General features: G+C 36.1%; 2 protein-coding genes across 3 annotated transcripts in view; one reads left to right on the top strand and one right to left on the bottom strand.

Annotated features, from left to right (window-relative positions):
• Positions 1-1,768, bottom strand: part of LOC137776215 (serine/arginine repetitive matrix protein 3-like) — a 35,045-nt gene extending 33,277 nt beyond the window's left edge. The window contains exon 1 of the mRNA XM_068562456.1: positions 1,764-1,768. Within this exon, the coding sequence (XP_068418557.1) occupies positions 1,764-1,768 (5 nt within the window). The remainder of the gene's footprint in view (positions 1-1,763) is intronic.
• Positions 1-14,851, top strand: part of SMAD4 (SMAD family member 4) — a 57,140-nt gene that overhangs the window by 6,779 nt on the left and 35,510 nt on the right. For both annotated transcript variants that reach the window (XM_068563101.1, XM_068563100.1), the window contains exons 2-4: positions 8,424-8,800; positions 9,686-9,860; positions 10,288-10,317. In XM_068563101.1, coding sequence (XP_068419202.1) covers positions 8,552-8,800; positions 9,686-9,860; positions 10,288-10,317 — 454 coding nt within the window. In that variant the 5' untranslated portion in view covers positions 8,424-8,551. The remainder of the gene's footprint in view (positions 1-8,423; positions 8,801-9,685; positions 9,861-10,287; positions 10,318-14,851) is intronic.

Raw genomic sequence — 14,851 nt, forward strand, 5'->3', positions numbered from 1 at the left:
TGAGTAAATAAACATTTGTTTTAATTTGTGATATGGTAAATATTAATAGATGTAACTCATATAAACAAAGGCTATTTGGAATTCTCAATAATTAAGAATGTAGGTAAGTGGACTGGAGACCAGAGAGTTTGGCAACTGCTATTTTAAAGTAACTCGTTATCTGTATCATTGACAAGATTACGGGTTGGTTCCATTGTTTATATATGTGGTTTGTATTATATTGCTGCTGTTTCTGAGAATATTAACTCAGTTTTAAAAAAAATTGAAGTATATAGTTGGTTTACAATGTGTTAGTTTCAGGTGTGCAGCACAGTGATTCAGATACGTATATATGGATGTAGATATATAGATGATATATATATATTCTTTTTCAGATTTTTTTTTCCCTTATAGGTTATTACAGGATATTGAGTATAGTTCCCTGTGCTATACCGTAGGTCCTTGATTAACTCAATTTTTGTTCAGTTATGTACTGGGAAATATGTAGCAGTCAAGTTAAGTAAAAAGGGAATTCATTGGCTTCGTCTGGAATCAGAGCTGGCCTCAGAGTGCTGGATCCAGGGTCACAAGAAGTCAGTATCATCAGGATTCTATCTCTTGGCTTTGCTTTCCTTTCTGTTAGTTTAAGTCTCAGGTAGGTTCCAGACTAACTATTCTCAGCCTCAAGTTCAAGCCCAGCAAAGAGCTATTTGTTTTCCCCCGCTCTGTAGTTCCAACAAAAGTCCTGGAGCTGTGTTATTAGCCTGACTTGGGTCCTCTCCCATCTTTGAAACAGCTAATGTACCTAAGAGGTAGCTCTGGTTAGGATTGGGATTGTCCCATCTGTACAGATGGGGAGATTCTCCTTGGGAAATCAGAGTACTGTTATAGAAGGGGAATTATATGCTGGCAGACAAAAAACAGATGTCAACTAGAGGACTTTGTTGATTCTTCTTTTAACAACCTTTAATTTATTCATTCAGAAAAATGTTAATTTTTAAATAAGATTATTTAAGGTGAAATTGGGGTACCAGTATGACATTTAAATCTAATCCCAATGGGTAAACAAGAAGCACATCTCTAAATTTGTCCCTGTAGTTCATCTTAAAAGTTACCACAAAAAAAAAGTTCTTTTTGTTTCTTTGATTGTGTTATTCCCATCTCATATCTTTATAATCATTAATACCTGCACATATAATTCTTTATGCTCTTGGAGGTTCTCCTCCAATTGCACTTATTTTGACAAAGCTCAATCTAGGCTGTAACTTGTACTGCAGGCAGTTGAACTAATCCTGTGCACCGACCCCTGCCCCCTGCCCCAGCTTGTAAGCCTATGATTAGAATTTCTTTCTAGTGATACTTCACCAGGCCAGGCTTTTTTTTTTTTTTTTTTTTTTCTTGTTAAACTTAAGCACTTTCTCAAATATTCCCATATTTGATCCTTGACCAAAGTATCTATAACTTCTAGAAAATATACATGTTTGTTTCACATAGTGTAGTCAGTAATCCAAAAGTAAACACATCCGAGAAATAAAAAAATGTCAACATTCATTAACTACAGTTTATGAATCTCCGTGAGAGCCTCTCAGGTCAGTACTCAGCCTTTTTAATTTTAGAGAGTATTTTAATTAATTTGGCTTTGTAGTCCATGGAGTTGCTTTTACACCTATGGTCAACTTCAGGTGACAACTTATGTTTAACAGCAAGGCTAGAGACAAAACACAAAATAGGTAGATATAAGAACAAACCTCTGTCCCTTTTGCTGACTTCCTGCCTCCCGTTACCCCATCGCTGTGGGATGGCTTGTTCTATTACAGTGATTTTATCTAATACCTGCGTGTTGGAGATTTTCAAGTAGCCTTAACTTCTCTAATGAGCTCTTCAAACTCAGCATATTTAAAGCTGAATTTGTTACTTAACCTCTTTTAAATCTTTTCTTCTTTCTTTATATTCAGTTAACCTATCTAGGAAATAGGCCATCTTTTGACTCTCTGCTTTTTACTCCTTATACTTAGTTGACTAAAAAATCTAGTCTGTTCTACGTAGAAACGCCTTACTGGTTCCCCTTTTGTTTCCATTGCTCGTGCCCCTAATCTAGGCCCTGTCACTCTTCTGATCACTGTCTCCTGACTGGTTTTCTGTTCCGCTTTGCAAAGCTCTTCTCCATGCTCTCACTATAGTTTTCTTTCTAATACAGATCTAATGCTGTTATTCCTCCCCCTCTCTACCATAAACCTGCTCTAGACAAAACATCTGCACTCTTGTCCCTCTGCTTTTTCCTATGATTTTCCTTCAGCCTGGCAAATTCTTATTCACATGTGGTAGTTGCAAGTACTCTCCCGTCCATATTCTGATGGCTCTCTTCTGGCACATGGTTAATATTTACTTCTCTGTCTCCCTCCCCCACCTTGAAATTAGGCATGGTCCTGGGTTCTCAGCTTGGGCACTAGTGACATTTGGGGCCAAATCATCCTTTGTTGGAGGGGCTGTCCTGTGTGTTGTTGAATGTTTAGCAGCAGCCCTGGCCTCCGCCCACTAGATGCCAGTGTACTGCTCTGCCTTCCACCTCCCCCTTCCAGTTGTGGCAGTCAGCATTGTCTCTAGACATTGCCAAATGTCCCTGGAGGGACAGAGTTGCCCTGGTTGAGAACCACTGGCATGGCCATATGACTTGGTCCATCCAGTGTGAGCAGAAGTGATAGTCAACCTTTAAAAGCCAGTGCATGAGTTACCTATCTTTTCCCCTGCCATTTAAGGACATATGTAGAAATGGAGACTTTGTTAGCCTAATCCATGAGAGATGACAGTGAGCAGTGATGGACACTGCTGTTATGGGCATGTATCTGTGATTGACATATAGTTTATGCAGAAAAGAAACCTTTGTTTTAAGCTACTGATATTTGGGAGTTGGTTGTCACTGTGACATAGACTAGCTTAGCCTGACTGAGACATCATGCTAAGACTTAGCTTACCTGTGGATTTTCCATGCATTCCTATTTCCAGATCACTTTAATTCCTACCTCTTTTAGGCATCTGTTACTTAGTGTAATGATATGTCGGATCGTCTGGATCAGTGGTTCTCAGTGGAGTAAGTACTGCCTCTTTAAGAGATGTTGTGGAAGTTACTGGGAGGGGCTTTGGTGCATGGGGGCTAGGGATGCCATCCTGCACGTGAGAGACTGTGAAGAATTTTTTGCATCCCACAACACTTTCAAATGCCCAGAATGTTCATGTAGGAGGAAAATGTATAATTAGCCTAGAACCTAACTCCATCTTAATATATATTCAGTTTTTGGGAATTAAGTTTCTCATAATTCATTTCTTTTTTTGTTTGTTTTTTTAATTAATTTTTATTGGAGTATAGGTGATTTACAATGTTGAATTAGTTTCTGCTGTACAGCAAAGTGAATCAGTTATACATAGACACACATCCACTCTTTTTTAGATTCTTTTCACATATAGGTCATTACAGAGTACTGAATAGAGTTCCCTGTGCTATACAGTAGGTTCTTATTTATCTATTTTACATATGTATAGTAGTGTGTACATGTCAATCCCATTAATTCAGTTTAATTGAAGTTGTTTGGAACTTTATCGACAGTTAACTATTTTGGAAAATCCACGTCACCAACTGCAATGCCATTGTGCCAAAACAACACACCTGTCTTGGAGGGTCAGAATTTGTAGTTGTCATGTTTATGGTGATTTACTATATAAGTTTAGGCATCTGACCTCTTTATTATACTTTCTGATTTTGTTGATATGCCTGAGCATTTTTATTGAAGTACACAGTTCATTATATATTAATCTTTTCCCCCTTTATATTATAATTAGGGCATTGTTAAATTTTTAAAAAACGTAAGTAGATTAGAACTTTGTTTCAGGAGAGCTAATGGGGTGATATAAATTATTTGTTACAAAAATGGGGTGTTCTCAAAAGCAGGGGTCCCCAACCCCCTGGGCCGCACAGCAGGAGGTAAGTGGCAGGTGAGGGAGGGTAGCTTCATCTGCCGCTCTCCATCGCTTGCATTACAGCCTGAACCATTCCCTTCCCTCCCCCATGCATGGAAAAATTGTCTTCCATGAAACCGGTCCCTGGTGCCAAAAAGGTTGGGGACGGCTGCTGGGTAGCATTGAGAACCACTTTCTGATTATGTGCTACTTGTTTTTTTATCTGTAGTGCTTTGCTCCTAGCGGATACAGTGTTTGCTGAATTGGCCAATTTATGGTCCCCAGATTGCTTTTATATCCTGTTGCATTTGATTACCATAGCCAGTCTGTAAACTTGGCAAGGCAGATATTGTTTCCATTTTATAGATAAGAGAATTGAAAGAGATGTTAACTTGCCCAATCATGCTGCTAGAGCTTTGATTAGAATACATAATTTTGTTTATACCAGTTCAGTGCCCTTGTCTACTATCATTCCATACCACTCTTTAAAAAATTATAATCTAGAGCTGTTTAATGTAGAACAACACCTATATACCCCTGCTGGTATTATTTTTTATACAAGGAACTTTTAAATTATGTTTCAGGCACTTGTAGTCATAGGAATATTTCCACTAGTGTTCAAAGAAATATGCAATTAAAACAGTTTCTGAGAAACTGTTAGGGCCAAAAATAGCTTAAATTTTAGAGATGATAACATCCAACAGGGATATTGTGATGAAATAGTTGCAAACACTTTAATTACATTATAAATTGGAACAAATCTTTTGGAATATAATATCAGAAGGTGATTTCAACAACATAAGTATTTGCATTCTTCAAAATTTGTTGCAAGGAAATGACACCAAATGAAAAAGCTGTAGTCAACTTGCAAACATTTGCCTGGTATATGAAAGGAATGTGCACTGTACTAGGAATTTTTAAGATGAGGAGGTGTTGCTGTTTTCTTCTAAACTTACGGCAACAGGGTGTGAAACAAATACATAATCAAATAACTATAATATAATGTGTTGTAATTGGGGTGTGTGTTTAATTTGATGGAGGCATCAGGTAATATACTAGGGCACACAGTAAACACACCAGGGAAGTAATTCTCCTTCAGTATTGTGGGGAGAGGAGACAGTGTGTTAGGGGAAACTCTTGGAGAAATTGAGACATTTAAGCTGCACTTTGAAGGGTGGCTAGGGCTTTACCAAGTAGATAAAATGGGACTGGATATTTTAGGCAAAAGAAATAGCCTGAGCATGAATCTGAAAGCACATGCAGAAATGCATTCATTGAACAATAAGAGACGGTTATATGTCCTAGGAATTGGGCATATAATGATGACTAAGACGAGTACACTCCCTGTCCCTGAGAGCTTTTGAAGTCTAGAGATTATAATTGTGAGGTTGGCATTCTGAGATTTCAAACTGGTGATTCTCTTGGGCCAGATGTGAGTTGAAGGTGGGTTTGGTTTGGCACACACAGTGGTTGCTCTTTCTCCTTCCTTCCTTCCCTTTCCCTGCAGGTGTGTTGCCAATACTTATTTTTGACATATAAATAGGCATTGAAGATGTGGCAGCTCAAATGCCACTTCTGCTGGAAGTGAGTAGCAGCTATTCACTTTATTTATTTATTTGGCTGTGCCGGGTCTTAGTTGTGGCATTCAGGATCTTTTTTAGTTGTGGCATGTAGGATCTAGTTCCCCTGACCAGGGATCGAACCCAGGCCCCCTGCATTGAGCGCATGGAGTCTTAACCACTGGACCACCAGGGAAATCCCACAGCTACTCACTTTAGATGGACACGCACTTGTCCTCCTCAGTACTTTTCTTTACACCTGGCACGTTTTATTCGTTTATATAATTTGCCTGGCTCCTGTATGCCTTTGTGTTGTGAGTCCTGGATGGGTGGTTTACTACTGTTCCTGCCCTTCTAAATTTTCTTTGACAAATTTTAATAGGAGAAAATGCAGAAAAATACATAATGTGTTTTAGGAAAATCTCTTTTTAAAACAAAATAAACATTTTAGTATTCAGACAGTAGCTACTTTTTACTATACATTAATATAGATTTTTCACTTTGTATGCTCTCCTTTTAATCCATGTTCAGAGAGAATTTAAGTAACTTAGTTTGGCCCACTACTTAGTGTGAGAGCTGGGATTCTAATCCAGATCTCTAACTCCAAAACCTACCAGGCAGGTAATCTTTGGTTATCTGGAAAGTGTACCCTCTGCATGTGGCCAAGTGGTTAAGTATTCAAAGGTATAAGAAAAACTGCTTTTTCTCTGCCTAGGTCAGGCATTTATGTAAAATAGATAACAATAGAGGGGAACACGTGTTAAATAGCAAGTGATATAAATTTAAAGGAAGCCCAAAACTACAGCAGTGTCTGGTAGAGTAGAAATTAAAATGACTAACGTAAAGAATCATGTAACTTTGTGAGAGAATGTAGGGGGTAGTCAAAGAAAGAGGTAGGTCAAAGATGATTTACCAGGCTTTCCAACGCTGGGTAATCGAGTGGAGTTTAAGCTGTACAAGTAAAGGTCGTCAGAAGAGGAACAGGTTTTGGTAGGGACTGATGAGTTAGTTTTATTAATTTGGTCGTGGAGGGTAGGCTTTTAAAATTCAGGTAAATAGCCGAAGAAAATAAAAGCAAAATAAGCATGGAATGCAACACCATCAACAAACAAATGAAAAACAACCTGGCATAAGTACAGCCTCCACTCCTGCTTTATCTCGTTTATTCTTAGGCTGATGGCCTTTTCTTATTCCATGTGAGATTTTGAGGTTAGATAAGTTAGTTTGTGTTATGAGTGTTGAATGGATTTTTAATTAATATTCATTTTCTATATTTTAATTTTTTTGAAAATAATTTACCCTGTTGCTTTTATGGGTAAAATCGTTTGAGGAATTCAGTGGTCTCTCTTTTTTAAAAATAACAACTTTATTGATATATAATTCACATACTATAAAATTCACTCTTTTAAAGTGTATGATTTGATGGTTTTCACTATAGTGACAGAGTTGTACAACCATCAATTTTAGAACATTTTCATCACTCCCACAAGACACTCCATGCCCATTAGCAGTCACTCATCCCCCCGCCCAGCCTTTGGCAGCCACTAATCTACTTTCTGTTTTGGTCATTTGCCTGTTCTGAATATTTTATATAAATGGGATTATACAACACATGGCCTTTTGTGAGTGGCTTCCTTCACCTAACATGTTTTCCAGGTTCATCCATGTTGAAGCATATATCAGTACTTCATTCCTTTTTATGACTGGATAATATTGCATTGTATAGACATACTCATTTATACATTCGTCAGTTGAGGGGCATTTGGGTTATATTTACTTTTTGGCTGTTATAAATGATACTGCTGTGAACATTTATGTACATATTTTGTGTGGACATAGGTTTCTGGTAATTTTGGATGGAATTACTAAGGGTAGGATTGCTGGGTTATATGGTAATTCTGTGTTTAACATTTCGAGGAATTGTCAGACTTCTTTCCAAGGTGGCTGTACCGTTTTGCAATCCCACCAGCAACATACGAGGGTTCCATTTTCTCCACTTTCTTGCCAATACTTTTCTTTTTTTTAAATATTTATTTATTTATTTATTGGGTCTTAGTTGCGGCACGTGGGATCTTTCGTTGCAGTGAGTGGGCTTTTTATTGTGGCGTGCGGGCTTCTCTAGCTGTGGTGCGGGCTCCAGAGCGTGTGGTCTCTGTAGTTGTGGCACTTGAGCTCTCTAGTTGTGGTGTGCAGGCTTAGTTGCCCAGTAGCATTTGGGATCTTAGTTCCCCGACCAGGGATCGAACTGGTGTCCCCTGCATTGCAAGACAGATTCTTAACCACTGGACCACCAGGGAAGTCCCTCGCCAATACTTTTTGTCTATTCTTTTGATTTATCCAAAATGTGGATGTGAAGTGGTATCTCTTTGTAGTTTCGATTTGCAATTCAGTAATGACTAATGATACTGAGTACCTTTCATGTGCTTATTGGCCATTCTTCTTTGGAGAAATGAGTATTAGAATCCTTTGCCCATTTAAAAATTATTCATTTTTTTATTGTTGTCAGTGGTCTCTTATAACAAAGTTGTGTGTTGTTAACTGATAAACAGCATTTGGTACCAGGTGATGGTGAATTTTTCATGTGTAGTGATAGACTTCTAGGTTTAGCTAGTTGTTGATCAAGAATATTTTAAAGTGCTGGTCTTCATAAGTAATCTTTTTAAGAAGTTGTGTTAAGATTTTACTTCAGGGTGTAGTACAGTCGACAAGACTTGATTGAACATACCTCTATAATAATGAGAAGGCCTAACTTTAATATTTTGGGAGTGTCAAAAACAGCAACAGTTTAATTAAGTCATTTAAAATGCTAAGCACCACATTTTAATTATGTCCATTCAGTCTTTGACTTAACTGGAGCAATTCCATCTTTTCCCAAGAAATTGAATCTAGTTTGTGAAATGTGTTCTAATATCTGTGTCTCATTTTTTTTTTTAGGTTATCCTGAATACCACATGTCTAATAATTTTCATTGCAACATTAGCTGTTGTTTTTCACTGCCTCCAAAAGATCAAAATTGCTCCGGAAATTGGAAACATATTTGATTTAAAAGAAATAACTAACAAATGGACAATATGTCTATTACGAATACACCAACAAGTAATGATGCCTGTCTGAGCATTGTACATAGTTTGATGTGCCATAGACAAGGTGGAGAGAGTGAAACATTTGCAAAAAGAGCAATTGAAAGTTTGGTAAAGAAACTGAAGGAGAAAAAAGATGAATTGGATTCTTTAATAACAGCTATAACTACAAATGGAGCTCACCCTAGCAAATGTGTTACTATACAGAGAACATTGGATGGAAGGCTTCAGGTTAGTCTTGTTCTAGAAGCTTTTCTGTATCTTCTGTAGTGGCAGATTTTTACAAATTCTTGTTTCCTCTTAAGTTACTATGGGAAATCTAATGCTTGCTCCGTCTCTTTAGATATCATAGTACATCCTGTACCAGTACATATTATGGGAACACATGGAAGAATGTAAGAATGTATCTTCCATACAACAGAGATATAGCTTAAAACTTTTTAAATGTTTTGACTGAAAAAAAATGTTCTGTGTAGAAAATTTGGAAAATAAAAATAAAAATCAGAAGAAAAGCCACATCTTTAGTAACTAGGTATTCATCCTTGTATCCTTTTTTTTTTTTTGGTATTATATGCACATTTAAAAAACTGAGTTATACTCAGTTCTTTTATAATTTAGAAATCTGATATTGTATGTTCGGTACTTTTCATATGAAAAACAATCCAGAAGAATTCAAGCATATTTTTAATACTTGCGGAGTTAAAAACTTACATTTACAAATTTTCTTTACCTTTTATTTTCACTGATCAGATTTTTCATATAGAACTACATAATACATCTCCTGTATTTAATATTTTTAAAGAAACATATAGAGAGCTTATATTGTTAGATTTAAAATGTTTCTTTCTAGATTTTAGGCATGGATTCTTCTTCAAACTCGTACTTTTTTTTGCATTTTTAAAACCTGAGCATAAGCCTTGAAATCATACCTATGTTTATTGCTTTGTGACCATGACCAAGTAAGTTATTTTGAGCTTTAGTTTTTCTCATTTAAGAAATGGGGATTATAATACTGACTTCGTAAGACTGTAAGGATTAAATGAGAACATATAAAGTGTCTTGTATAACATGTGCTGTATAACTGATGCTCAATAAATGGTCATTTATTTTTCTTAGGTGGCTGGTCGGAAAGGATTTCCTCATGTGATCTATGCCCGTCTCTGGAGGTGGCCTGATCTTCACAAAAACGAATTAAAACATGTTAAATATTGTCAGTATGCATTTGACCTAAAATGTGATAGTGTCTGTGTGAATCCATATCACTATGAACGAGTTGTATCACCTGGAATTGGTAAGTAGACTTTGCTTTTATGCTTAGAAGCACAAAGGGAAAAGATCTCAATAGTGTTTTAATTTTTCTAAGTTAAATTACAAATTTGGAGATAGCCCAGGACTTCAGCTATGGTTAAAGAATCAGACATTTTTAATGAAATACAAATATTTAAATTTGAATTCAGAACAAACTTGTATTTTGACTGCCAAAACTAAGTATGCATAGTTGGTATTTTGCCCATTTAGAACATTGTTTTTGAAAAATAAGATGGAAAGCATTTATGCATTGTTAGATAGCATTTATACTACTATTCTTGAATTGAAATGGTTCATGGAAGTTTTGAATCCCTGGCTTAAATTTACATTCTGTTATTTTAAATATAATGGAAATTATTTTCATGTTAATGATTAATGTTTTATTTTCTTTTCCTCTTTAAAAATTTAAGATCTCTCAGGATTAACACTGCAGAGTAATGGTAGGTAATTCATTTCTTGTAACTTTCTCTTTTCTTTTACCCCATCCTCTTTATTCTTTATTGACCTAGAACTAGTTTGTGTGGGTGCTGGTAACATTGACAAGAAAAAAACTTACTGCTTTGGAAATGTAGATTTGCGGGGGGCATGCATCAGCATTTAAAACTGGATTTAAATAGGCTGTTGGCGCTTTGGCTTTGAACTGCTGTTTATGACCGAAAGTAGTCTAAAAAATGTGATAGGGGAACATAAAACATACAAAAGAAGAATAGTTTTTGAATTGGTAAAAACTGGCTATTTTGGAAGAAAATCTCACAGAGCCAGTTTATTTTTTTATTTTTATTTTTTTGAAAATCCTCAAAGTATTTATTTTAATTTAAATGGGTATAAATAACCTCTGTTTGATAATTTCGAATCATGTGTAATATAGTTTAAAAACACCAAAATTCTCATTTTTCTTCATTTCAGCCTAACTTATTTTTATGAATGGTAATTTTATGAAGGACTTAAAATTGTGTACTATATTAATTTTTTTCAGTCTTGTTACATTTTGAGTAAATAAAACAAGGCTACTTTAAAGTATCTGCCAATCACAGATGTTCTAATCCTATTTTTAAAAGGAGAGAGTGTTTTGAGGTGCGGAAATGTAACATATGGGAGGTGTTTTTTGTGTCTAATATTTGAGGACAGAGGTCTGTTAAAACTTTAGCTCTGTTTCTTGGAACATGTTAATGAACTGAAATTTCTGTAAGAACTAATTAATTTGCAGAGAAATTCTGATAAAAGAGCCACTGTCATCTTAGTAAGGTGTGCCATTGTTTTGAAGGCAAATTAGTGGCTCAGCGCCTCTTTCGTTGCAGAATCTTAAGAGGTGGGTCAGAAATATCATCTGACCTTAAAATTTAGGAAGAGCATGGAAGTCTACTTGTTTTTATTCTCCACTTCTCTTCCATGTCAGTAATAATAAAGGAAGACTCTAGTGCCTTTTAATACTTGTTAAGGGTTAGTTGGTTTCTGAGAACAGTGGGCTGATAAGGGAAGCTGTTGTGGTGGTCTGAGAAGGGTAGCTTTAAGATTGATTGGGTAAAGCCCAGTCTCTTCACCGCACAGACGTTGATATCATATCACCTCTTTTTGAAAGTAAACACTCTTCAGATCTTCACCATTCTCCATCTATGTTTTTGGAGAATGAAAGCTTTTAGCTCAGTGGGTGTTAGGGGTTGGGCAGCTGTAGTGATAACTATATCAGAATCTTCCTCGGGGGGTGTGGTTGTGAGGAGATCTGATTCTGAAGATTCATTACACTGCTTCCTGTCCTAAAATACTGCTGTTATGAGTACCTCTTATTGATGGGCTTGTGTGGGTTGATAGCCCCTTTTAGTTGCTCTAGCCCTATATATTCAGCCTTATGGATCCCCCTAGTGGTGGCTTTGTAAAGGCTGGCTTCAGTGGCTTCTTTCCTCAGAAAACAACAGGTGTTTCTCACAGGGCCTTTTAGATTTGGACAAAGAAATAATATAAGGCCAGGTAGTTAAAAGTTAAGCAAATGGGATAATTCCTTCACTTTTGAGTTGGGATCTTGGTGGTAATCATTTCCAGCCTGTCTCATCTCTCTCATGAAACTTTCCATGACCACATTGACTTGTGTGTTGATTTAAACAAATATTTAATGAGCATGTATTGCCTGGTACTGTGTTAGGTTCCAGGGACGATAAGATAAATAAAGTATGTTTTTTCCACTTGAGGGAGCTCATAGTCTAGTGGAGGAAAGAAAAGGTAAATAGGACAGTGACAGTACCATCAGACAAGCTGTGACCTGCTTGCTGGTGGTAATAAAGAGCAGAGACCTAGGATGAGCTCAGTGTCTTCAGCTTTTCTGTCTGCTATGTGTTCTTTACTCCTCACAGAACATTTTACAATCTCTATATACACGTATGACCGCTCTAAGGGTATGGTTAAATCATAATAGCTAACACTTTCTAAGTATTTATTTTGTGTCAAAATAATTTACAAATATTGTGTCATCATTCTTATAATACTCCTACATGGTAGGTGGCATTATTTACATTTTATCAGATGTAGAGACTGGTGCCTGGAGAGATCAAGGGACTTCCCCAAGATTAGACAGCTAGGAGGGGCTGGAGTAATTTGTGCTCACTATTAGATATTTAAACAATAGAAAAATATCATAGAAGACTGTAAGCTCTGTGAGGGCAGTGATCTTTCTTTTGTTTACTGTTGTATCCCAAGTGCTAGAACAGTACCTGGAACATAGGTGCTCAATAAATATTTTTTCAGTGAATTAATTTGTTGAATGCTAGTCCATAAAGAGAAATACTTAATAGTTTGGTGTCTGTTTCCTGGACTTTAAAAATATATACTATATGTTTTTTTTAATCTTATTTTTTTGAATAGGCAATACATGGTCCATAAATCAAAATACTATAAAAAGGTATACAGTGAAAAGAAGTGCTCCCACCCCTGTCCCCATTCCCCCCTACCTCAGGTAATCACTTTTATTAGTTTCTGGTGTTTCCTTCCAGGGTTTCTTTGTGCAAAAATACATGTATTATTTCCCTTCTTTCTTACACAAAAAGCATATTGTGCACTGTACTGGACCTTGCTTTTTTACTTATATATGATTTTTTAAACATGAGTATGATCATAGTGTACAGTAGTGTTTTATAACCTACATTTTTCTCTTGGCAAAAGTATATTGCAGACATCTATCCTTGTTGATACCCAGTTTTACCTAAGAAACTTATGTTTTAAGTTATTTGATTAAAGAGACCTGTAGACTGGTAGAAGTCCCAGACTTACACTTGGGAAGGTTTAACCAACGTATTAGGCAAGAAAAAGTTATGAGGCATAACTGTTTAAAAGCAGAATTCAGTTGTTATTTTCAAATCTTTCCTTTTTTTGGGGGGCGGGGGGGAGTGGTGCTGCATCATGTGGCTTGTGGGATCTTAGTTCCCGACCGGGGATTGATTGAACCCGGGCCACAGCAGTGAAAGCAGCGAGTCCTAAGCACTGGACCACCAGGGAATGCCCAGAATTCAGTTGTTATGATTGCCCATTAAGCCAAAGCGTCAACTGAAAAGCAGAAATAATGAGTATCAAGTTGACCAGCTATATCCTCAAATCAGTAACTTTCTCCTTATGTACTAGCAATACCAATATCTTGGTAAAAAGATCCCAGTCACTATAAACAGCAAAGAACCCTAAAATTTCCAAGAATTTAATAGAGATGTCAGGATCTATATGCAGAAAATCATAGGACTTTGTTGAAGAGTATAAGTTTTTAAAAATTGAATAAATACAGTCATACCCACTTTGTGTCTCAAATGATTTTTTCTTTGCATTTTTATAATTTGGCCAACATTAGTGGTGAGTGGTTAGATCCACTTTTTTTACTGACATATAATGATATGTTGAGCTCCTTTTGGTTATCTCTGTTTCCATAGAATTTTCTAAAGAGAAACTCTTCGTAGTGAAATTTATGGGTCTTAAAAATATCAATGTCTTCATTACTTTTGATGCATGAAAAAGCCCTTTAAGAGATTGTATGTGGAAATCTGAACAATAGATTATTCTTACCTCTTTGAAATATTCTCAGTTTAATAAAAAAGTAGCTGTGTAACTAGTTACTATTTATGTGTAATGGATTTTTTCAAAGATTAACATAGAGAAAGATAAGGAGCATTATATGCTGATTCTCAATGAAAAGAGAATGTCTTTTTGTGGACTGTTAACTGCTCTAAGAAAAGAACCTAGTGTTAGAGTTCAACGGATTATAAAATTCTAGGGTAGTGTTAGTTTAGATGCAGTAAAGTGTTGTTTGCTAAAGATAAAAAGCAAACCCCAAAACTATAGCCTAAAAAGAAGTGGGGAGGTTCTGGGCAGAGAACCATTGATTATTATAAATGCAGTTTCAATTTTCCTTTTTTTCCTCACAACAAAGCCAACTAACTATTCCCTGGTTTGTTCAAGAAAAGGTGTTATATCAGCTAGAGCCTGGCTTTGCTTATTAAGGTGTAACCACGTGGGTGAAAGATGTTGTTTATTGAGTTTTTTCACACTACATATTTATCAAACATCATTATTTGGATTGGGTTTCTAGAAGGAAATTTCAGTTTGACTTACCAGTTGGGATTTTTCTGCTCATTCTAAATAATCCTTTAGGGGACATTCAGTATACTTCACTTTCAAAGAATATGTTACTTAACAGTAATTCTAGATCTGGAATTGGATAGCTGTCAGATCCCACTCATATTTTTACACCGTGAAATTAGCAAAAAGATTTTAAAAAGTAATTATTTGATCTCAATTTGGTCGTTTTAACTAGGTAAATATTTTCCCCAGCCACTTGATTTTTTGTCTACTTTATGTTGTGTGTTTAAGGTGATTATTACTTTTAGATTATTAATCAAGAAACTAAAAATACCTCTTTAGGACCATTGCTGGAGGTTGTTGGAATATAGTCTACCTCAGATTTCAAGGAGTCAGTCAGATTGATCTGATGCCACTACCTCTAAA

Source organism: Eschrichtius robustus, chromosome 14 (assembly GCF_028021215.1).
Source record: "Eschrichtius robustus isolate mEscRob2 chromosome 14, mEscRob2.pri, whole genome shotgun sequence".
Taxonomy (NCBI): domain Eukaryota; kingdom Metazoa; phylum Chordata; class Mammalia; order Artiodactyla; family Eschrichtiidae; genus Eschrichtius; species Eschrichtius robustus.